At 32.8% G+C, this 25,581-nt stretch overlaps 1 protein-coding gene across 1 annotated transcript; it reads left to right on the forward strand.

Annotated features, from left to right (window-relative positions):
- Positions 1-289: 289 nt before the first annotated feature.
- LOC108469868 (cellulose synthase A catalytic subunit 4 [UDP-forming]-like) lies at positions 290-6,063 on the forward strand. The gene is made up of 12 exons (XM_017770947.2): positions 290-441; positions 533-734; positions 1,477-1,580; positions 1,667-1,739; positions 1,836-1,986; positions 2,185-2,797; positions 3,320-3,457; positions 3,563-3,688; positions 3,822-4,034; positions 4,120-4,638; positions 4,772-5,122; positions 5,236-6,063. The coding sequence occupies exons 1-12, from the start codon at positions 391-393 to the stop codon at positions 5,815-5,817; spliced, it is 3,123 nt and encodes a 1,040-aa protein (XP_017626436.1). The 5' UTR covers positions 290-390; the 3' UTR covers positions 5,818-6,063.
- The last annotated feature ends 19,518 nt before the right edge of the window (positions 6,064-25,581 follow it).

Below are 25,581 nucleotides of genomic sequence, written 5' to 3' on the forward strand. Positions count from 1 at the left end.
TACTTTAATGAAATCCAAGCTCAGGGATCAAATTGGAAAAAAGTCACCAAATTCCAGAATTAATGTGGACCAAGAAAAAGTTTAGGGACCAAATTGAAAACTATTAACAATGTCAGGGAGTAAATATTGCTTTATCCCAAATTTTAAAAATCGTTGTTAGGCATGGCAAGGTGAGACGATGTCCCTCCCTTTGAATCGAAGCTAGCTATTCAACAAAAAAAAAAAAAAAAAAGCACCTTACCGCTCTCACCGGTAACGTCTCTTAGACTCAAACCTACGACTTCCCAACTTACAGTTTGGTACACACTGCCACCTTATAATACCCTTCTTCTCCCTTTCTCTCCCTTCAATCTTCACCTTCTCTTTTTCTTTCGTTCTTTTGGTTTTGCCATGGCTTCAACCACCATGGCCGCTGGCTTTGGTTCACTTGCTGTTGACGAGGTATTTTCTTCTTCTTCTTCTTCTTCTTCTTTCTCTGTTTTATAATTATTAGTGTGTGGAATTATGTGTTTGTTGATTATGATGATGGCAGAATCGGGGATCATCGACACATCAATCATCAACGAAGATATGCAGGGTGTGTGGGGATAAGATCGGGCAAAAGGAAAACGGACAACCGTTCGTGGCTTGTCATGTCTGTGCTTTCCCGGTTTGCCGTCCTTGTTATGAATATGAAAGGAGTGAAGGAAACCAGTGCTGTCCTCAGTGCAATACTCGCTATAAGCGTCACAAAGGTTTTATATTTTAATTCATAGACGTCTCCAAATTATTGTTGATTTCTAAACTTTTTGGATTATTTTAATTTTAGGTCCTTTAGTTAACTTAACCATTAATTTAGATATTAGATGCAAGTTCGGATGTAACGTAAAACATATTCAAAATACATGAATTAAATTGTAAATAAGTGTATATCTATTACATAAATAACTTAGATCTTACGTGTTAATAAAGAGAAAAAAAAAGAGACAATGGTAATAAAATTTAAGAGAGTTATTCCTTCTCGAACAAAGGGATCGAACTGGTCGTCGAGTGAGTCACTCGAAACTGGTAAAAAACTAAAAATCAAGATAAAAAATCAGCGATTGAAACAATTTATAATTTCTTAAATATTTTTTAAATTTTTATTAATTAATTATTTCTATATCAATAGTTGAATTGATTGAACCGAAAACTAGTGATTTGATTTAAAACATTACATGCTAGATCTAAGTTGTCTATACGGTAGGTGTATACATGTTTATAATTTGATCCACGTGTTTTAAATATGCTTCACTTCTAATTTAAGTTGATGTGTAAGTTAGGTTGATAAAATGATACATTCTGAAGATTCAATTAAGACATTTTAAAATTCATAGACCAATTTAGAATCTAGACAATAGTCAGAGGAATACAGTGCAATTAACCCAAATTTATTTTAAGCCCTCTCACAAATACGTACATATATATATTATTGCTTCGTGTTTTGTTGTTCCGCAGGTAGTCCAAGAATTTCAGGAGATGAAGAAGATGATTCAGATCAAGATGATTTTGATGATGAATTTCAGATTAAGAACCGCAAGGATGACTCGCATCCACAACATGTACGTATTTGAAAAAAAAAGGTGAAAAAAGAACAATACGATCGATCAGATAGTTTTCTAAAAAAAACAATGGTTAATATTTGCAGGAAAATGAGGAGTATAATAATAATAATCATCAATGGCATCCCAATGGTCAAGCTTTCTCAGTTGCCGGAAGCAGTAAGTAGCGCAACTCAAGCAATCTCGATTTGAATAATTTTTAAATTGGATTTGAATAAGATTGCAAAGTATGAGTGTTTAAATTGATGTGGGCAGCGGCGGGGAAGGATTTGGAAGGGGATAAAGAGATTTACGGAAGCGAAGAATGGAAAGAAAGAGTTGAGAAATGGAAAGTCAGGCAAGAAAAAAGAGGTTTGGTAAGCAACGATAATGGCGGAAATGATCCTCCTGAAGAAGATGATTATCTGTAAGTCAATATTTTATTTTATTTTTTAAAAAAAAAGCATATTTAATTTTTTTAAAATGCTCTTTATTTTATTTTTAAAATTTAATCTCTTAATTTAAAAATTTTTAAATTGCTAATTATAAAAACTCAACGTTACTAAAATATTAGACAAAGATAATTTATTTCGAATAATTATGGTAATATAATCACTTTTTGCAGCTTGGCTGAAGCTCGCCAACCTCTATGGCGAAAAGTGCCAATTTCGTCAAGTCTGATAAGCCCTTACCGGATAGTCATCGTCCTCCGATTCTTCATCCTCGCATTTTTCCTCCGGTTCCGTATTCTAACACCCGCCTACGACGCTTACCCGTTATGGCTAATCTCTGTCATCTGCGAAGTTTGGTTCGCCTTCTCCTGGATTCTCGATCAGTTCCCTAAATGGTTCCCTATTACTCGCGAAACTTACCTCGATCGCCTCTCCTTGAGGTTCGAACGTGAAGGAGAGCCCAATCAACTTGGCGCCGTCGACGTCTTCGTCAGTACCGTCGACCCTCTCAAGGAACCCCCCATCATAACCGCCAACACGGTTCTATCGATCTTGGCCGTCGATTACCCGGTCGAGAAAGTGTGTTGTTATGTGTCGGACGATGGTGCTTCCATGCTTCTTTTCGATTCGTTGTCTGAAACGGCTGAGTTCGCGAGGAGATGGGTTCCGTTTTGTAAGAAGCATAATGTTGAGCCCAGGGCGCCGGAGTTTTATTTCAATGAGAAGATTGATTATTTGAAGGACAAGGTCCATCCTAGCTTTGTTAAAGAACGGAGAGCCATGAAAGTAAGTTGCCTATCTCGCTGTGTTTCTGTGTGTGCTCGGGTACAGTTGCATCTAACTCAAGGAGTTAGAGCTTACGTCTCGAATTGAAATTAGATTTGAGTTTGGTAAAGTATAACAAAGATCGAATTGATCGATTAGGCTTATTTATATCTAATTTTAATTTTAAAGTTTGAGCTAAATTCGAGCTATAAATTGAATGGCTGGACTCGTTCGAGTTCAATTGATTAGACTCGTTCACCTAGTGAAATTTGAGCTTATTCTTATGCTCAACTTTAAATTCGATTATTTGTGTTTGAGCCTGAGTTCAGTTTTAATACTAATTAGAAGCTTGCTAGTTGCTAAAGCCAAGCATTAGAATATTGAATTCAAATTTGACTTATTTGATAGCCTGAGCTGCTTGAGCTTGAGCTCAACTTGATAACAGAATTCGAATTTTGTTATCGAGCTCGAGTAACTTGTAACTTCATAGTTCTTGTTAACAAGTTAACAAGGGTTTAATATATATTTCCCATGTTACTGCAGAGGGAATATGAAGAATTTAAAGTAAGGATCAATGCATTAGTAGCAAAAGCTCAGAAGAAACCAGAAGAAGGATGGGTGATGCAAGATGGCACCCCATGGCCCGGAAATAACACTCGTGATCATCCCGGAATGATTCAGGTAATATAGAGATTACGATATGATTCATAATATCTACAATGTAAACCTTTTGGATCTTTTCTCATAGGCATCCGAACCGAACCACGTAATTCTTTATTTTCACAGGTCTATCTAGGAAGTGCCGGTGCACTCGATGTGGATGGCAAAGAGCTGCCTCGACTTGTCTATGTTTCTCGTGAGAAACGACCTGGTTATCAGCACCATAAGAAAGCCGGTGCTGAGAATGCTCTGGTGATTTACTCATTTTCTGGTCTAATTTTCGTTTGGCTTTTGAAAAGTGAAACTACTGAATATGAATCGTAACTGTTTACCATTTTATCATATTCATTATTGATCTTGTTTGGGTCATGTATGCCATCGGCAGGTTCGAGTTTCTGCAGTGCTTACTAATGCACCCTTCATATTGAATCTGGATTGTGATCATTACATCAACAATAGCAAGGCCATGAGGGAAGCGATGTGCTTTTTAATGGATCCTCAGTTTGGAAAGAAGCTTTGTTATGTTCAATTTCCACAGAGATTTGATGGTATTGATCGTCATGATCGATATGCTAATAGAAATGTTGTCTTCTTTGATGTACGACTTACTTTCATTCATCATTTTTTAAAAATTTGGTTTGAAAAAAAATTAGTGCCTAAAACATCATTTTCGATTTATATAGATCAACATGTTGGGATTAGATGGACTTCAAGGCCCTGTATATGTAGGCACAGGGTGTGTTTTCAACAGGCAGGCATTGTATGGCTACGATCCACCAGTCTCTGAGAAACGACCGAAGATGACATGTGATTGCTGGCCTTCTTGGTGTTGCTGTTGTTGCGGAGGTTCTAGGAAGAAATCAAAGAAGAAAGGTGAAAAGAAGGGCTTACTCGGAGGTCTTTTATACGGAAAAAAGAAGAAGAAGATGATGGGCAAAAACTATGTGAAAAAAGGGTCTGCACCAGTCTTTGATCTCGAAGAAATCGAAGAAGGGCTTGAAGGATACGAAGAATTGGAGAAATCGTCATTAATGTCGCAGAAGAATTTCGAGAAACGATTCGGACAATCACCGGTTTTCATTGCCTCAACTTTGATGGAAAATGGTGGCCTTCCTGAAGGAACTAATTCCACATCACTGATTAAAGAGGCCATTCACGTAATTAGCTGTGGTTATGAAGAAAAAACTGAGTGGGGCAAAGAGGTTAGTAATATTATATATTTCAACGGATTACTTCAATTGACTAATGCCATTTGCAACTGTTATGTTTCAATACATTTCATATAGGTCAGGAGTCAATTTGCGCATTAACGAGCCTGTATTATTGGCATTACAGATCGGATGGATTTATGGGTCGGTGACGGAAGATATATTAACAGGTTTCAAGATGCATTGTAGAGGGTGGAAATCGGTTTATTGTGTACCGAAAAGACCGGCATTCAAAGGGTCCGCTCCAATCAATCTCTCGGATCGGTTGCACCAAGTTTTGAGATGGGCACTTGGTTCTGTAGAAATTTTCCTTAGTCGTCACTGTCCACTTTGGTATGGTTATGGCGGAAAACTGAAATGGCTCGAGAGGCTTGCTTATATCAATACCATTGTTTACCCTTTCACCTCGATCCCTTTACTCGCCTATTGTACTATTCCAGCTGTTTGTCTTCTCACCGGCAAATTCATCATTCCAACTGTAAGTATTTACTGTCATTATTTTATGAATTTGGCTAAGGATGGCAATGCAATGGGTCGGTTTTTTTTTTTTGCTTGATTCTGTAAGCTTGACAAGTAGTGTTTTTCTTGCAGCTAAGCAACCTTACAAGTGTGTGGTTCTTGGCACTTTTCCTCTCCATCATTGCAACTGGAGTGCTTGAACTTCGATGGAGCGGGGTTAGCATCCAAGACTGGTGGCGCAATGAACAATTCTGGGTGATCGGAGGTGTCTCCGCCCATCTTTTTGCTGTCTTCCAGGGCCTCCTCAAAGTCCTAGCTGGAGTAGACACCAACTTCACCGTAACAGCAAAAGCAGCAGAAGATACAGAATTCGGTGAACTTTATCTCTTCAAATGGACAACTCTCTTAATCCCTCCCACAACTCTGATAATACTGAACATGGTCGGAGTCGTGGCCGGAGTTTCAGACGCAATCAACAACGGCTATGGTTCATGGGGTCCATTGTTCGGCAAACTGTTCTTCGCATTCTGGGTCATTCTTCATCTTTACCCATTCCTCAAAGGTTTGATGGGGAGACAAAACAGGACGCCCACCATTGTTGTGCTTTGGTCCATACTTTTGGCATCGATTTTCTCACTGGTTTGGGTACGGATCGATCCCTTCTTGCCCAAACAAACAGGTCCAGTTCTTAAACAATGTGGCGTGGAGTGCTAAATGGTGTTTTACAAACCTTTGTTATTATTTTATTTTCCCTTTTTGCCACTACTGTTGATTTGCTGTGATTCTAAAAGGGATTTATCTTGTTTGTAAAAAGTCTCCTATGATTTTGTTGGTTCAATTTAATTTCTATATGGTAAAAAAATATTTCTTTAAATTAACTATAAAAAATAAATATTAATGTAAAAATAATTTTATATTATTTTAAATTTTAGGGTAAACTACTAAAGATATATAAATAAAGTGGTATCCACAAGTATACGGTCTAGTTGTGTTCGTAACTAAGGGAGGCTAATGTTAGATTAATTTTAATCTAAACACCAAAAGATATAATTAGTACTCGAAATAGGTTATATTACACAAATGTAAATAAAAGATATTTTTGGGATTTTTATGATAATAAGCTATAGCAAATAAATAAATATCAACAAATTGAAAAGTGGAATTAATCATATCTGATTATGGGTGATTAGCTCGCTTCGGTAATCTTCATCAACTGTCGTTTCGGGTTCCTTGTCAATCAACTGGTCGATATCTTAGTAGGATCTTTCGATACGTCCACTAGAATAACAAGTCAAAAAGGACTATTTATCTTTTGACCTCACAATCCAGACTGGCTTAGGGTGAAGATGTTCATGAATATGCTATACCAATTTTGGGTTAATTCCTACCTTGATGACTTCCTAGGGTCGTCAAGCCTAGGGTTTAGGTTCTTCCTTTCCCAAACAGTTGATCCATTGAGTAACCCTGTAAAACAGTTAATATATCATACCTCCACTCACTAATCCTCCTTAGAGGGATTATGTAACATCCCGATTTTGGGCTTAGTCAGAACAGTAGTTTCGGGACCATAAATTTGATGAGGAAAATTCATTTTTATTATATTTTTATGGTCTACGATTTCACAGAAGGATTTCGTGAAAATTTTGTTCGAAAATTTCGACGTTTGGGCATTCAATTTAGTAAAAGGACTAAATTGTAAAAAGTGTAAAATTTGAGTTTTACATGTTAGAGGTGTCTAATTGTCATGAAATTTTAAATGGGAGGTCCTTAAATAATAATTAAACCATTGTATAACTTTTTGGACAAAAATGGCCTTGGTTGGGTAAAATTTGAAAGAATAGTAAAAAGGGCATTTTGGTTATTTAGGGGTAAAATGAATTAAAAGACAAATTTTAAACCCCAAATGTGTCCCTTTCTTCTTGCTACAGCAGAATGTACCAAGAGCAGCCATGGTTAGGGTTTGGCCAAGCTTCCAAGCTTAATAGTAAGTGATTCCGAGCTCTGTTTTTAATGTTCTATGTATTTTTGAAATCTCGGTAACATGATTTGCTTATTTCTACCATTATTTTGAGTTAGGATTTATGTTTAAAAATTTACCCATGAATGATATGCATGTATTTTTATGTTTAATGGTAGAATATGAAGCTTGAAATTGTGTTAAACAACTTTTGCTAAGCGATTTTACGTGAAAACGAGTAAAACGACATAATCGATAAAAATACCTAATGTTCATAAGTACATGTTAGAGTGAGAATTTGATGTTTCCATAGAAGGGAAAAATGATAAGAATGTCATAAAACATAAGAAAATAGGAAGAAGTTTAATTTTCGAACCTTAGGGCAAAAGTGAAAATATGCAAAAGTTTAGGGGTCAAAATGAAAATTTGTAAAAATATGATTTTTAGACCCATATGAATAGTGTGACTAATTAGTAGGGTAAATGTGATTTTATAGATCAAGGAAATAGAGATTTGGGCTTAAATCAGGAAAATACAAGGTTATGGACTAGAATGGTAAATTGCCATTTCTGGATCCGGGGTAAGTTCGTACGGTTAAATTATTAAATTTAAATATTATTTTATGAATATTGATTAATATTTATGTACGTTAATTGTTGAAAATAAGTAAATTATGTACAAAAGTTACGAAATTGAACTGAGTATTTCGGAGGAACGGAACACAGGAAATGAGTACGATCGTTCAGTGAAAAAGATGAATTGGCGGTAAATTACCCAAGTAAACCGAGATTTAGAATTTTTTGTGAATTCTCATGTTTTCTTTCCGTTTAGCTCTTACGAGCTTCCATTAACTCATATGAGTTTCAGTTAACCCTTTTGGGGTTTCAATTCAGCTCTGATGAGCTTCAGTTAGCCTTCGGGCTTCCGTTTAGCACTTGTGTGCTTCAGTTAGCCTTCGGGCTTCCGTTTAGCACTTATGTGCTGCAGCTAGACTTCGGGTTTCAGATCACGATGTACTCAAATCCGTAAGCCCTTCCTTGAATGGACAAGTTGGTAAGTCGTAAATGTAACGTGTGGAAAAAGAAATGTAAGTAATATTATCATTATTATTATTGAGCTCCATTGTGAAAAATGAGTAAGGGGTCCATGAAATGGTAAGTTCATGATAGTTGGGAAATGATCTTATGATAGTGATCATTATATTGTACCAAAATAGATTTGGACAGTAGCATTGGTCCGACTTTGAAAATCCACTAAAAATAATGGAAATTGAGTTAAAAGCTTAATAAAATATGAAATTAAATCTTAATGAGCCTAGTTTCACATAAAGGAAACGGTGAAAGCAAAAGAATTCTGTATCATGAGATATTTGAATTCTTGTGAGACAGAGTCGGAGTGATTCCAGACTCCCCTGTCTCAAATTTGGAAAATCACTAGAAATTGTAAAAAAATAATTATGAGTTAAAATTCATATGACTGAAATAATTAATGAGTCTAATTTCAGGAGAAAGAGACAAGAACATTATCCGAGTCTCGTACTATGAGATAATTAAATTTTAGTGAAGAAAGGTCGAAGCTGTCAAACAGAAAAATAGGGGATACTTTAAATAATAAAATGTACTTATTGGCTAGACCAAAAATTCTGAATTTTATGGTGGAAATATATATGAGTTTAGTTTCTTGGAAAATTTATGGATCTTAATTTGAAGTTCCGTAGCTCCATATATAAATGATTTAGTGACTGTGACTCAAGAAAACGCTTAACCAGAACATGTGTAAATGTACAATTAGGATAATTTTACTATGGAAAGCCTGTTAGTAAATTGCTTATTATTTTCATGCGAGCTTACTAGGCATAAAACTTACCCCCTCTTTTCCATTTCTTTTAATGTTGTCAGGTTAGCTCGGGGTTGGAGATCGTCGGAGGCAGCATCACATTATCAAGCCAACACATTGAGAGTATAAACAAATATGCTAGAATTATCAAGTGAGTGACATGTATAGGGACCTAGTTTTATAACATGTGTTATTATAATTTGGCCAAATATATTGGTCTTTAGTGAGATAATGATTCTGACTTATAAATCTAGCTATTCATGTTATGTCTGATATTGGTGATGTGCATATGCTTGTTTGCCATGCATGGTTATTAATATGTTATGTGTTGTTATGAGAATGCCATGCTTTTGTCTTGATTGTGGATATATATAATTACTCAAATATGCCATGTTAATTGCTATGAAATGTATAAATGTATATAGGTAATTAAGGGTGACAATTGGCTTGGAAAATAGCCTTAAAAATGTCCACACGGATAAATACACGGGCGTGTGTCTAGGCCGTGTGTGACACACGGCTTAAGCATACGGGCGTGTGCCTTGGCCATGTGACCCTAACTTGTTCATGACCAAATGGACAGAGAGCTCCATGGGCACAGGACACGGGCGTGTCCCAAGCCACACGGACGTATGTGACCACACGGCCCAATCCACACGGGTGTGTGACTTACGAAGTAAAGAAAATATAGTTAAGTTGCCCAAAGATTTTCAAAGTTCTTGGTTTAGTCCCGAACCACCTCAATATATGTTATAGGTTTCGAAGACCTATATAAGGGACGATATGCATATGTTCAAGATGTTTTAATTTTTGGTGATAATTTTTGGCCCGGTTTTGCATGTTGTGAATGTTTAAGTCCAGTAATACCTGGAACCCTATCTCGGTGTTGGATACGGGTGAGGGGTGTTACAGATTAGTTCCTTATGGTTTTCATAAATAATATAGAGTCGATATAAAGTGCAAACATGATAAGTGAATCGAAAGTATAGAGTTTAGGAAAAAGACTGATTTGAATTGTCAATAAAAGCGGATCCACAAGAGTTGATTGTATCATCAAATCAGATCTCTTAAAATAAAACAAAGAACAAATTAAAAATAAATCTAAAACCTAAGAAAAGAGAAAAGCTAAACTGGAATTAAAAGAGAGATTATAAACTAAGTAATTGATATCCATAACATGTGGCAAATAAGCTTATTTATAGATTTGAGGTAACCATCGTCCTTAGCCTTAGGTTAGTTGACATTCCCGAGCTTTAAATTTGATTGTACAAACTAAAATGTCCCTTAACTTGTATTAATTCCTGTCCAGAGTCGATGTCGCTGCACATCAGGATCTGTGTCGTGACGTAAAAGTCAGTATACTCTTCTTCAAGATGTCTTCAGGGATATGTCGCGACATCGAAGGCAGTCTCGGAATTCTTCCATTCTGCTCCTTATATTGCGACATTAAACCCTCCGTGTTGCAACATAGCGGCCAGTATCGGTTCATCACACCTTCAAATGGTCTCCTACACACTCACGAAGTTCATTAGCTCACCCTTAGGCCTTATTCAGCCTCTAAGGTCAATAAAAAACTCAATTTGCACATTTTATTGAATTTAATTAAATTTACTAAAACATAATTAAAACCTAATGATAATGCTAGTTTTCAAGCTCCTAAAGTACGAAAATTAGTTTAATCTGCTACACTGAATTACGACAGATCAATTATCTGTTAACAACCTAAAAGACTAAATCGTAAAGGATGTAAAGTTATGAAATTCACAAATAACTAACAAGAGGTGGTTGGTTGACTTCGATGTGGTTCACTAATCATTCAATTAAGTCCTAAATTGCTTAAACTCCTAAAATGGTTTCATTTTACGTTTCGATCTCAACTTTACCAAATTATACGAATTAGTTCGGTTTATCTCTTGATCTTGTCGGCTAACCCAAAACTAAAGAATTAGTGCTAAAAAAGATTACTGCTCGGTCTCACTTGCAATATTCCCTTAGGGTCATCAATCTTAAGTTTTTATGTTCATTCAATTTAGTCTAATTTGTTGCAATTTAATCACTTAACCTAAAATCAACTTAACCACATCTTCATCAACCAACCTCTTTAGGAGTTTAGTTACTCATGTTGAGAATTAAACTAAAAATATAAAAATAACAACCATGACAACCATTAAAGGAAAGCTTAAGAAAACTAATAGAGTTAAAATCTTTAATGAAGAAAACTTTAGAGCAAAACAAAGATGAACATCTAACAGTAAAATAAAGAAACTGAAAATGCATTAAACAAAGATGAAAGTGTCAATACAAGTGAAGTAAATAGACTGAAAGTGCAAATAAACGCTAGCTATAGTAATAACTAACTTAACTAACACTAAGAACAATAAGAAATTATAGGAAAAATAATAACTACAACTAAGGAAGAAGATGAGAAGAAGAAACCCTAGAAAATGGGGAAGAAAATCTAAGAGAAAACTAAAGCAAAACTAAAGCAAAAAACTAAACTAGTGTAGCCTCCCTCTCTCTTCAGCCAATTTTGGTTGATTTAGCAACAAATTTTGACCTACTTTGTTAACCAAAATGCCTTTGAATGGCCCTTCTCTGATTTGTGTTTTGGTTGGACAAACTGTAACACTCCCTAACCCCAAACCATTGCCAAAATAAGGTTACGAGGCATTACCGGACTTATACACTAGCATTTATACAAAACCGATTCATAAATTTGCATTCCAAATCAAAACTTCTCAAATTACACTATAAAGTCCCTAATATGGGTCTATGGGGCCCAATACATGCTTTAGAAATAAATCGAGATTAAACCGGCTACTTTGGAAATTTTACCTTGAAGATAGGGGCACACGCCCATGTGGCCTAAGACATGGCCGTGTGGCCAGCCCGTGGGGTTCCCATGGCCATGGGCAGATCTGACTTACCCATACGACTGTGGGGACAGGTCGTGTGACATAAACAGAGAGCCACACGGCCTGAGCACACGCCCATGTGGCTTAGCCGTGTGAAAACATGATTTTTGACCATTTTTAAGCTATTTTCACATGCTAAACACATCTAATTCATGCCCAAACATTTACTCAAAGTTCTTAAACCAAATATCATTCATTATGCTATTCAAACTTAGCAAATATTCATTCATTCACTTCAATACCTCTTAAGGATTATGTACCACAATTCATATCGAAATTATACTACATTATCATACTAGTCAAACTCATGTAAGTTTAACTTCCAAAATAGCATATTTCATACCATGTTTCAACATCTTTCATGCTCATTCTTATCAATTACAAAATAAAATCTTATCAGCCTAGATACATGCCATTTTAACAAAAGAAAGGTACTTCACCACTTTGAGTTCGGGATTAGCTTGGATGCTGAGTCCTTAACTTTCTTTCGTACTTAATCCTGCGTACGGAAAACAAACCGTACGCTGAGTATACACTCAGTGGTGTTTCTATAAACTAATACTTAAAACAGTAATAAGCTATGTATATACATTGTAACTTAAACTTTTTACTTTCATAATCTTAATAGCTTAACCCCTTACATTCATTTTACATTTCTTCCTTGTAGTTAAGCAATTCATATATATTTATATTTCATGTCTTTCGATAACTTAAACATTCGTAAATCAATCACAGTCACTTAATCGGTATCAGACAGTCTTCAGTACTTTCATTTACCCCTATTAACATAACTCGGACCTAAACGGATACGCGGATCCAACCCACACACCGGGGAAATATACAGTGTTTCATCAGCTGAAACGAGAATACACCGTAGGATAACAGTAACAGTAACAATAACAGTAACAGTAACAGTTATAGTTAGGTACGAAGTACCTTTTCGGAACGAATCCGGAACAGTAACAGTAAGGCGACACATATAGTGTCTTATCGACACACAGTCGGAATATCCCTGAATACTTCCAATCCTATGGCATGCCAATTGTATCCGACTAGCCCGACACTATTAATAGGGTATTCAAATTATTTCATTTCAATACAGAAGTAGTAACAGTTTCCATCATATCATTCATTATACATTCTAACCATTAAAAATAACAATTACATTGTATTAAATCATTAAGTATAGTTTATAGAAATATAAATCGAAATTCTCGAGGTTACTCGGTATCCTCGTTCACTTTCTCCTTTCCCTTTTTCGATGACGTTTCCGGTGCTACGTTGGCTACATAAAATTTAACATTTAAAATTATCAATATATGTTATTTAATAACACACTCTTTAATTTCCATGTAACTTTTACTATATTTCCAATTAGGTCCTACCACCATAACCATTCTTTTTCTTCAAATAACCTTATAAATTTCATTTTATACCTACTTTAAACAAGTTTCAACTCTTAATATTCAATATAAAACATCAATTCTACAATTTACACAATTTAATCCCTACTATAACAAAACTTATATCTATCTTTACAATTCAATCATTCTCCCACTTCTAACTTGAATTTCTCTCAATTAAACCAATAATTCCTCCATTCATTCAACTTAATCAACACCTAAAAATTCAATAACTTTTTAAATTTCAACAAAATTCAAATAGTATTTCTTCCTAAGATTCCATAAACACTAAAATTATAAGAAAATGGATTAAATTAACTTACCACTTATAGCTTGAACCTTAAAACCCTATTTTTCCTTTCTTTTTCTTTCCCTTTTTCTTTCTTTCTTTCCCTGTTCTGTTTCGTCCTTCTTTTTTCCTTTTTCTTTATTTTATTTCTTTATTCTTTTATTATTTCTTTTATTATATTATTAACTATTATATTATTATAATCATTAATTTCTTAAATAATAAGTAAATATATTTTTACATACATTTGTACCAATTATAATAATACAAATGTATTTATACTTACCACACACTTGTCACATAAGGCTTATTTGCTAATTTAATCCTTTGACTTTTTATAGTTAATAATTAAACCTTCACACTTTATTCAATTTAGTCTATTACTTAATTAACCCTAATTAAGCTAAATTTAATTAATTAAAATCTAATTAACCTCTCACTTAACTTCGTAAATATTTCTAATAAATATTTACGAATCTAATTTTCAGAATCGAAAACCCAAAAACTCACTTTTCCAATTACCTTAAAATTTGGGTCGTTACACAAACATTACCCATAGTGTCATTTTTTGTTCCCTTACGACAATGATATCACAATATCTCAGGTTGGATATCGCGATATTATCGTCAGTATTGAAATAGGATGTCTCCTTGTCACATGGATATCACAAGTTGAAAAAAACAGGTTTGGAAAATGCAACGGAAAATAAATTTAGGGAAAACCAGAGTTTTAAAAATTTTCCAAAACAAGATCTTGTTGTGATATTTAAAGTAATAAACATTTAATCAAAATTGTACCTTTTCGATTCGTCTAGGATGAGTGCTTCAACCGAGTAGTCTTCTTCGTTATCCTCAAGCTCACGTCTGCCGAGTGTGGGCTTGTTTTGAATAAAAAAATCAGTTATCCATCATTTTCGTTAACCAATCACTTAGGATTTAAATACTTATGCTTATATTAAAACCTATTAACAACAAAGAATTAGACAAAACTAAAATTAGCTTAAACCAAAGGCAAATGAATAAAAACCAAAGCTTTCTTGCAAAAGCTTGGAGAAGACAACAATGGCGGCAAGATAAATGACTGAAAATACTAAAGGAATGATTTTTAATAAAAAAAATTTGAGGAAAACTAAATGACATTAAACTAGGATTAAAGTGAAAATACAATAAAGTTTGAAGTGCTAAACGAGTAAATAAATTCTAACTACAATAACAACTAACTTAACTACCAGCAATGGAACTAAGAAAAATTAGAAATGAACATGAAAGTAAATCTTAAGTTATGGAGAATAAGAACTAAACTCTAAAAGATAAAGTGAAAAATGTAAAAACTAGCTAATGTGAAGTGTCTCCTTTCTCTCAGCCAAATTTAGCCTATTTTAGCATTTTCCTTACCCAAAATTTATGCCCAAACTTCCCTTTAGCGTGTATTTTTTATTGGTGTTGAAGTTGGACAAAGTCTGCCCTGACAATTATTTTTTGTCTCTTCTCGTCAGGGGTATCACGATAACCACGTTGGTCTTGACTTGGAGGAATCCTTGGGAGTTGGGTATCACGATACTCATAGCTGGTATTGTGATACCAATGTAGATGGCATTGATCCTCTTTAATTTAGCACTGTCAGGGGTATCATGACTTTCATACTTCGATATCGCAATACCCCCTTCTAGGTGATATTTTCGCTCATGTTCGAGCCTCTGATGACTCTCTACAGTGCTTAATCAACCATTAGGTTCCCTATGGCACATTTGATCATTTTGACTCTCAAAAGTGGCATAAAATGCACTATATTGCTTATTAAAGCAAAGAACGAAAACTAAGTAAAAACATGACAAAAACATATAAATTGCTAAAAAACAAGCTCTTTAAGCATAATGGGAAGCCTAATTTGACATATCAAATTATGACAGATCAATTTCCATGCTACACAGACTCCATTTGCAGACTGATGAAGGTATTTGGGATGTTTTGATTTAGTATCTTCAACCATTGTCACAAGTTATATGATTTATTTCACCCATTATGCATTTTTTCCATTGTTTTCTATTTTACAACTCATGTCTTGTAGTACGACACGGTGCAATCGTACTCATTACATATATCAACAATCAAAACCAGCACAAGAATCTTAAGATTCACTTTCACCACAGGTAAGACAATGCGAGAGATAAGGTAAGAATTTAATTTTGGATGATCCTGTGACATACATGTAACAACACAAATATTTCATTATAGATAAGACAATGTTAGAGATAAGGTCAGAATCCAATTTCAGATGATCTTGTAACATACCTGCAACAACTCAAGTATGTGGAGCGTCATATTTTTTAATTGTCTAGACTCTCGCCTTCATTTCAGATAATTTTTCATGGACATATACTTTCATGCATTGCACACTTTGTCTTATATTTTTTGACTCGAGATTTTGTAACATCGAAGTAGACTTTATGCTTTATGTTATACTGGTTCACTACACCAACATCATCTTTAGAGGAAAACTCCATTCCAACTTGTAAATTGTCAAATTTTGTAAGAATTTGCATGACTCGATCTTTTAGGAGGAAGTTCTGAAAATTCTAACCCATCTTCAGCATCAAGGTTGAATTAAGCATGTAGGGTAGAGGTTTATATGCTGTAAAATTTGGTTAGGTTCCTCTAGCATTGTCTAGACATTCACTGTCAAAACCATTCCCTTTTGGTTCAATAGGTTTAGCCTCTGGTTCAAAAAATAATACAAATATGAACAATTCAACTGACACTCCAGGATTGGGTCATCATTGGTTTTATCTCATTATTGTTTTCAACTTCCTCTTTGTTATCAATCACAATTGCGGTTTCATGTCCAGGGTTGGATATCCCTTCGCCGATGTAGGTTGTAAGGAGAACATCATCCGTTTTTGTCAACCCTGCGTTAAAATCAATATTACTTACATATTGCCTATCTGTGTAACTTGATGCCATACCCATATAAGTGTTTCCAACACAGAATATCGACATTTCGAAGTTGAAATCAAAAGCACTCACAGAATGTCATGCCTGGGTCTTCACGTTTGGGTTATTAATTAACCTCAATTGTACACTAAAGTTGAAACCGAGGGATGAAACTGAGGAATGCCTTCCCATTGATGATTTCGACATTCATTGATATGAGCTTTGTAGCAACATCATGAAACCACCACATAGCTGTGTGGTTGGACTTTTTGCTTCCTATTACTGTAACAAATTAATTGGAACTATTTTCAAACTTGGACCACCTTTCTCGATATCAACAAACTGGGCATATAACTCTATTATAGATTTTTTTAGTAGAGTAATACGTATTAAGCATTAACTCGACATCCATGTCATTTTCAAGCTCAAATGTATCATATCTAATAGGGTTCATTGATGTTAGGTATATATATTTCGAGTTCGAAATTCTCCTCTAGCTTGAAACTGAGACTTTCCTTCTAATTCTTGTCAGAAGTTCGTTCAATTTGATGCTCTAGTTGAAAGCCAATTCTGTATATTGGGTTGATACAAAAATGACCCTAATTTCGATGTCACAAATTTGACCGTCATAATAAATAACGACTTTAATTCGTCTACTTATCTTTGCCAAAAAACCTGTTTCACATGTTTAAAACAAAAATATTATACAGAAAAATAAATACTCATTAACCAAATTCAAGCGACGCTTACTTGATCTAATTTACTTTGTTGGGTCAATTTTTAAACTTCAAATATTTAACATCAACAATTTTCTCCTTACGTAAAATTTATGCTAAAAATTTAACTATGACAATCTCTCCATATCAATCTTCATTTTATAGGAAACTCTACCACCGAATATGAAAAATCTTTCAAAATGTTGGAAAAGATCGGACATGACAAGTAAAAAAATTTCTAATAAAAAGCATTTTTTTGAGAAGTTTTTAAAGATAATATTCATTTTTTGCCATGAAAAAGATGAGATCGATGTAAATTTTATTCCAGGATTTTTGGGTTTTCAAAACTCAATTTAATCGTTAATTTATTATTATTTTTTACAGAAAGTGATTTCTGGTGGCATGATAGGAGAGGGTGAAAACTCATCGTGTAGGACACATTATTTCCCTAAATTTCAAATAAAACAGCCTAAAACCTTAATTTTTTAAAACCGACATATATATATATATATCTAATTTTTCAAAAATGTTATTGATTTATTATAAATCATGGATTCATGGATAGGTTGGGTGAAATGTTATTGATTTTTATTAAAATGGGATGCCCTATTAGATAGATTAAATCGAAATACAACCTGATATTTTTGTGATTAATGGAAGAATATTTGGGGATATTTTATTTTTAAACAAAATGCAATTTACTCTAAAATATATAAATAAATTTCTTTATTTTTGGATCACAATCAAATATTAAATTAAACTCGCATTTTAAAAATTAAGATAACGATTTTAGACATCGAGAGGGTATTTAAGAAGAGAAAGAGAAAGAAACTCATTTTTTTGTGAAATTTTAGGGCAAATGTGGAAGGTGAGAAAAAATTGGGTTTCGTAATATGCTTAATATAACATTTGTTACTTGAATTTGACAATTTTTTTATTAATTTGAGATATAATTTTATTGATTTTAATTTGTACATGAACTTACATTTTTCCTAATTTGATACCTAAATTTTTTTTTATGTTGAATTTGATATTTAAACTTATCAAATATTATACGAGATAATTGCAAAATACTAACAGTGTTATTTTTTATAAGTAGATAAAATAGAAAATATATGACTAACATATGATAAATAACATGGAATGATTACTTTTATTCGATTTTTTATATTATGCTAAATAATATGCTCAAATATTACTTTATATTGGGGCTGAGAATATTTTGATTGTTAATGGTAAGAATGATTTAAGAAGGACCACAAAGCTTTCAATTTCACAAAAAAATATTGTTGGTACTAAGGGAATTTATGTCAAAAACTATGCATTGAGTTATGCTTAACTAATTAATATTGAATAAGAAAATAAAAGTTTCAGAAACTCAAAATAAAATAAATTCATTATTTTAAATTAATAAAATAAAAAATTCATATCACCTACTATAGATTAATTATTTTTGTAACCTCATAATAAAAATAACATTATTAGTACATTGGAATAATTTATATAACATTTAACAAGTTCAAGTACCTAATTGGACTAGAACAAAATATTAAGTACCAAACTAAGAAAAATTGTCAAGTTTATGTACTAAATTGGACCTAAAAACATTTAAGTACCAAATCAAGCAAGTATAATGATTTATTTGGCCTTTCAACTTTAGAAAAATTGTTTTAGCCCTCATTTAATTTTTTGTCTCTTTTAGCCTTTAACTTCCATTTTTGTCAAATTAATGTAAATTGGATGGAACATTTAATATTTCTTTATATTTTTACTTTTTTAATCATTTTAATAAATTTTATAAAAAATTGAATTTTGAATTTTTAAAATTAATTGCTTATGTGGCAATATCAACAATATTAACAAACGGTAACTTTTCCATCCATTTTGAGTTGATTTGACAAACAATACAAGTTTAAGGATTAAAAGCAATGAAAAATTAAATGATATCTTTTGTAAAATTAGAAGACCAAATAACTTATTATGTCAATTAGGAATAAGTGTCAAATTTAGGTACTAAAAAAATAAATATATTAAACCTTTATAATAAAATTAATGGGATAGTTTCCTGAGACCCTTCCGTGCTTTTACGAATATTCTAAAAGGCTGTCGCACATTAAAACTACTACCTTTGTCTTTTTCTAAATTAAGCTTTTCACGTTTTAATATTTCAAAATTTTTTTATGTTGAAATGTGTTCATTAAGATAGGAATGTTACAAAACAAAGACAAAGCTACTATATCCAGCTGCCTCAATCCAGGCAATATGAGAGACTAAAAAGATAAGACCATCAGAATGCCATTAATGCTAGAAAAATAAAATGAAATTAATCCTCTTGGGTACTAAAAAGCCAAACAAATCTGCAACTTGATGTGAAGATTCCTTTTAAAACAATAAATAAAAATTAGAAAATTTATTACGTATGCGTGTGGAAATTGTGTATTTACAATAAAAAATATTTTTATAGTGTGCATAATGAAATTAAAATAGAGTTTTGGTTGTTAGGTAAATTTAAAGTTTTACTAATTTTATTGGCATGGGTTTAAATCTCTTTCTATATGTATATTTTTATTGTTTTTAGATAAAAGGCTAAAATACCATTGATTAATATAACTTATTTTAATTACGAAAGAATATTTTCATAATTTTTTTTAACCTAGTTGATGCTCGTTTAACTCGTAACACAACTTAGTCAATGACTTTATAGATACTAGAAATCCTATTACACGTGTATGCGTGTAGACGCCACAAATTTAGAACACGAGTGTATGTTTAAAAATAACATACAATTAGCATGGATTCGATTCCCACCATTTGCATATTTGTTGATTTTTTAAAATGAAAAAGACTAAAATACCCTCAAAAATATTATTTATTTTAATTACGGAAAGGTAGTCCTGTAATTTCCTAACCTAGTTGGTGTCCGATTAATTCGTGACACCAATTCAATCAGGAGTTTAAATAATAGTATAGATTAAAAAAATTAGGTTTACATTTAAACTACCACATTATGTCACACGACTAAAACTTTAATCTTGCAAACCATGCAGCCTTAAGTGATTTCTTTACTTCAAATCCGCCTAAGTCAACCTAACTCCCATAGAGTGAGAATTCTCCTTAAAACTCTCTAAAGCACTTAAAAATAAAGCGGAAATAAATCAAAAAAAGAAAAGAACTTGAATTGAACAAAAGAGCCATAAGAAAGCAATGCACACAAAGTGTTTGAGTAAATGCTTTCAAATATATTATTTAACTCAAGAATGAAGTGAACTGATTACAAATGAAGGGAGAGGGCTTTATTTATAGTTGAGCTCTCCTAGATCCAACAGTACACACTGAGTTAAATTAATGGCTGAAATAAGTGTCTATCTATAATATGAGAGTCTTAAGGGATTTAAACTCTATACAATATTTTATCCCTTAGGATTTACAATATTCACTATGGTAAATATTTTATCCCTTAGGATTTACAATATTCACTATGGTAACTCTAGTTTTACTAGAGTGTTCGATTAAGCTACCAAGGCTTTAAGTAGATGGACTTCTCCATGTGTTCCACAAACAGGCCAAATTCAAGTGGATCAAATGAGTGACATTTAATCAATCAACCTCCATGGGATGTTCTATGTGTATTCTTCATGGGCTTTGATTTACAGCCTATAACATTCTCCCTCACCCATTCTCGCGATGCTCTTGTCACCTCCTCGGAATAATACTAGTCTAACTCACCTCGAATCTACCACGATGCCTCAGTTGATTCCCAACCATTCTCTTTATTGGGTAGTTTTGCCCCTCGAAACATTTGCCTCAGTTTATGTCTTTGTCATCGTCTAACTCAAACTATTTCCCTTCTTTGTACATCTTGTTCACAAGAGCCCACTGTTTTTACTTGCCTCTATTGTGAATTGCCTCGTTCGGGATCCCCTTGATCCTCACAAATAGGCTTTAACACACTAATATTGAATATCGAGTTAACCTTGAGTATTATCGCTGACTCTGGTTTGTCCTTTAGGAATATGTTTGAGATATATTGCTCGTAGCATTTACTTGATCTAGCTGTCCAGTTTGCATCACCATTTTCCTCCCAAAGTTTGATGCACAAACCACCTCTCTCATAAGTTGTAGCCCAACTGATAACTTAACAGGTTTCACATCGGTTTTTCGTGCTTTTAGCATTTCCAAGGGGCTTTCATAGCACTTCGATCTACTAAGTCAATGTTCTTGCCACAATGAACATTCTTGGCTAGTTGAATTGCTGACAATACATTGGTTCCACTTTCTCATCACGACTCACCGGCACAATGCATTGTTGTTAACGAGTATCTAAGATGCAAATACAATTAGCAAAAGGAATCAAAAGAGTATTAACATGATCAAGGAAACTCAAACCAAACATGAAGTTGTAATCATCTAAATAAATTACCTTAAAGTCTTCCTTGTCTTTTCACTCACCGATATGTAGCTCAACTTCTTGTGCTACTCTCATAGTTGAGACCTCTTTAGAATTAAAGTCTTAATATTCTTATTTAATTTTCTAACTAAGAGAACAAGTTTAACTATATCTTTCTTCAATGTAAACAAATTAAAATCCCCTGTATCAACAAGAACATTTCTCCTTTTTCCTATGATGTTGATGTTCACAAACATCAACATTTTCTACTTGTGATCCCTCTTTGCTTTAGTATAATTGAGTGTCATTGACCCATGCTTTAATATCATTTCCTCATCAGGCTCCACTTCATCTTCTTTACTGATTATGAATAGCTTGGATCGCTGTTTGGGCAGCCTCGAACCCTATGCAGACCACTACATAAGAAACACTTTACTAGCTCTTTCTATTTTTTGTTGGATTTCCACTTCTTATTATTTGGTTTCTCATTACCACCATTTCCACCATTGCCATTTTTAGTTTCTATTTCTTCATCTCCCCCACCGTTACCCTTCTCCTTAGACTTGGAAGACTCAAACTTGTATTTCATTACAACAAGCTTGATTAAGGACTCCACTACGGTCATGGCTTTGGTAAGTTCTTTGACTCCTAGATGTTGCAACTCTTACTTTGCCTAAGGATTCAGCCTATCCACATTATTCTCACCCAATAAATATTCTGACTAAGGAAAGACTTGGTATTTAAGAGATCCTTGTGAAATTTGGAGCACAATTCACTAAACTATTGCATATACTCCCTAATTGTGCCTTATTGCATAAGTCGATGCAACTTAGCTCAAGTCTCATCCTCGACATACTCTAGTATAACTACCCATTGAATTCACTTTGAAACTCCTTCTAAGTCCAAATAATGATACCACATCGTCTTTCATCTGTGGACCTACGATGCCACCATAATAGAGCGACATCAGTAAAATACATAGTAGTAGTATTTACCTTAGTAGCACTATCTATGATACCTTTGGCACAAAAGTATTGTTCCATTCCCCACAATAAGTTGTCCACATGTTTTGCATGCCTCGTTCCATTGAGCTCTTTTAGCTCAGGGATATCTACCTTAGGCTTGTGTGTCGTAAACAACACCCTATTAACCAAAACAGCTTTGCAGATAACGAGCTCTCCTTGAGCTCTTCAATTTGTTCCTTCAAGGATGACACCATGGTCAGCCTTGAGAGCAACATTCTTCTTAATCAACTTATACACAGCGATATTAAGAACCCATTGCATCACATCTACATTAACACTGAGGGTCTCTGCCACTTGCCCTTTGAGTTGATTTTGCCTCGATTTTAGGTCTGTAATGCACCCCTCAACTTCTTCAAGGGTCTCCCTCACATCACCCATTGATCCCTCAAGTTTGGCAACCCTACTATCTAAAGTTAACATTATATTTCTCAATCTAATATCTTTCTTACCTTCCCCACACCGGTTTCTTTAAGCTTGACCTGCTTATATACTCCTTTCATCATCTTAACCGACACCTTTGAACCTTAGCTCTAATACCAACTGTCACGAGGCTAAAACTTTAGTCTTACATACCGAGCAGCCTTAGGCAAATTCTCTACTTCAAATCCACCTAAGTTAACCTAACTCTCTTAAAGTGAGACTTCTCTCAAAAATTCTCTAAGACACCAAAAATAAAGTGGAAGCAATTCAAAAGAGAAAAGATCTTAAATTGAATAGAAAAGTCACAAGAAAGTAATGCACGCAAGGTGTTTGAGTAAATGCACTCAAATATATTCTTTAACTCAATAATGAAGTGAAATGATTACAAATAAAGGAGGAGTGCTCTATTTATAGTCAGATTTCTTAGATCCAACGGTTCAGATTGAGTTACATTAACGGCTGAGATTAGTGTCTATCTACAAGATTAAAGTCCAAAGGGATTTAAACTCTATACAATCTTATCCCTTAGGATATACAGTATTCACCATGATAACTCTAGTTTTACTAGAGTGTTCCACTGAGCCACCAAGACTTTAATCTCTATGTGTTCCACGAATCAGGTCAGTTTAAGTGGGTCAAATGAGTCTCATTTAAATAGTAGACCTCCATGGAACATTATTTGTGCATTGGTCATAGACTTTGACCTGCGGCCCGTGACAGTTACACGCTCAAACTATGTGTTACCCATTTTTTTCTTAACTTTTACAATTATGTCATTTTCTTTATTTTGAATTCATAAATATTAACTATTATTTTTACAACTTTTCTTTTATAACATAGTAAGAAATAATATTATCATATTTTTAAAATAATTGTATCATATTATGTTTTTTGTTATGAATAAACTATAGCGTTAGTTATGATTGCCTAATATTGAAAATTTGTGGTTAGTTTTAATTTTAAAAGAATCATATGATCAAATAGATACATAATATATTCATAATGGATTACCAGAAATAAAAAATAAAAACTCAAAATTGCAATGTGCTCTGTCTACGGGTAGCTCTGGTCGTTAAAAATAATAGTGTATTATTTGCAACGTGATTTCTGTAAGGGTTGCCTCAATTATTAGATATTATAATTATTAAATATTTTTAAGGTAATACTTCATTAAAATATATGGTAACTAATATTAGAAACAATTTAGTGAAAATCAAGAAAATATTTTAAGTTTTAAAAAATTCTTTCAAATATATTGTTTTAAAAATGTTAAGTTAATTAAAATTGTAATAAAATATTTTTATTTTAAAAATAAAAGATTCAAGAGAAAAGATAAAATTGTCATGAGTTCGAACACGCTAAAGTGTATTATCCTCTTATTTAAGGGTTAATGAGAGTTATGAGTAATTCTAGACATTGTATCAAAAAATAAAAATTAGGAATTGTGATACTCCACTTATGTGAAAGGAAGTGAATAAAAAAAAATTATTTACAAAAATTGAAATTTAAAAAAGGAAAAAGAGTTGGCCGGAATCTAGAAAAGCTCAAAAGCTTTGGATTTTCCGATCAATTGAAGAACGAAGGTGGAGAAAATAACTTTTTATAAGGTTTCTTTTTTGTAAAAATGTAAAATAAATAATAAAAATTTAATTTGGTACCTGTGTTTGAATTTGTCAAAAGTTGTACATTTTTATATTCAGAGATAACGATGTTAACTTATTAGTATTTAGTTCGGGTTTTACTGTGAATTTGGTAAAAGTTAATTGTTAATATTATTAGGTTTGAATTTTGTGATTTTGTTAATAGAATAAATTTAGTGTTAATTATGAATTTGTTTAATTTTATGTTTTATTTGTTAAATAGAGTTTCATATTAGGGTCGATTTGATGAAAGTATTATCCGTTAATTATAAATTTTCATTAAATCACCCTTAAAACCTAATTAAACACTAGTTAACACAATTACTTTCAAGCAACAAAATTCATAAACTTTACTAAGTACATGTATCACATTTGACAAAAAACCCGAACACCACATTAAAAAAGTGCTAAATTTTGGTATCAAATAATACATTAAGTCTTAATTTTATGACATTATATATGTTATGTATATAGATTCTAAAATTATTATAACATAATATTTTAAAATTAATACATTAATAAAAATATATAAAGTTATAGCTTATCATATTTAATATAAAATAGTACATTAATCAAATTTAGAAATTATTTAAAATAATTTTTATAAAAATATACTTAGTGATAAAATAATGAGATAATGTTTGTACTTAAAAGGAAAATTAATATATTAATATAAGCATACTATTTAAACTTTCCTATCAATAATTTTCAAACAACATTATATAATTAGTAAAATATGCTTTTAGATAATTTTATATTATGTGAATCAAATAAGAGAGTTCACTTTAAAGCAGATGAATCAAATAGGATAATATAATAAAATATTTACTGATATCTTAAACAATATTATGTTCTGATAATTTTATATTTTGTGAGCCAAATATACTTTTCAAATAAATTTTATAATTTGATAATTGAATAATCAAAATATGTATTAAAATATTAAAGCTCAACTAAGAT

The sequence above is a fragment of the Gossypium arboreum genome, chromosome 8, assembly GCF_025698485.1.
Source record: "Gossypium arboreum isolate Shixiya-1 chromosome 8, ASM2569848v2, whole genome shotgun sequence".
NCBI classification, from domain to species: Eukaryota; Viridiplantae; Streptophyta; class Magnoliopsida; order Malvales; family Malvaceae; genus Gossypium; species Gossypium arboreum.

Coding starts and splice junctions, on each gene's coding strand:
- LOC108469868 (XM_017770947.2), top strand. CDS start 391: ATGGCTTCAACCACCATGGCCGCTGGCTTTGGTTCACTTGCTGTTGAC. Junction 735..1,476: donor TCGCTATAAGCGTCACAAAG/GTTTTATATTTT, acceptor GTTGTTCCGCAG/GTAGTCCAAGAATTTCAGGA. Junction 5,123..5,235: donor GCAAATTCATCATTCCAACT/GTAAGTATTTAC, acceptor TTTTTCTTGCAG/CTAAGCAACCTTACAAGTGT.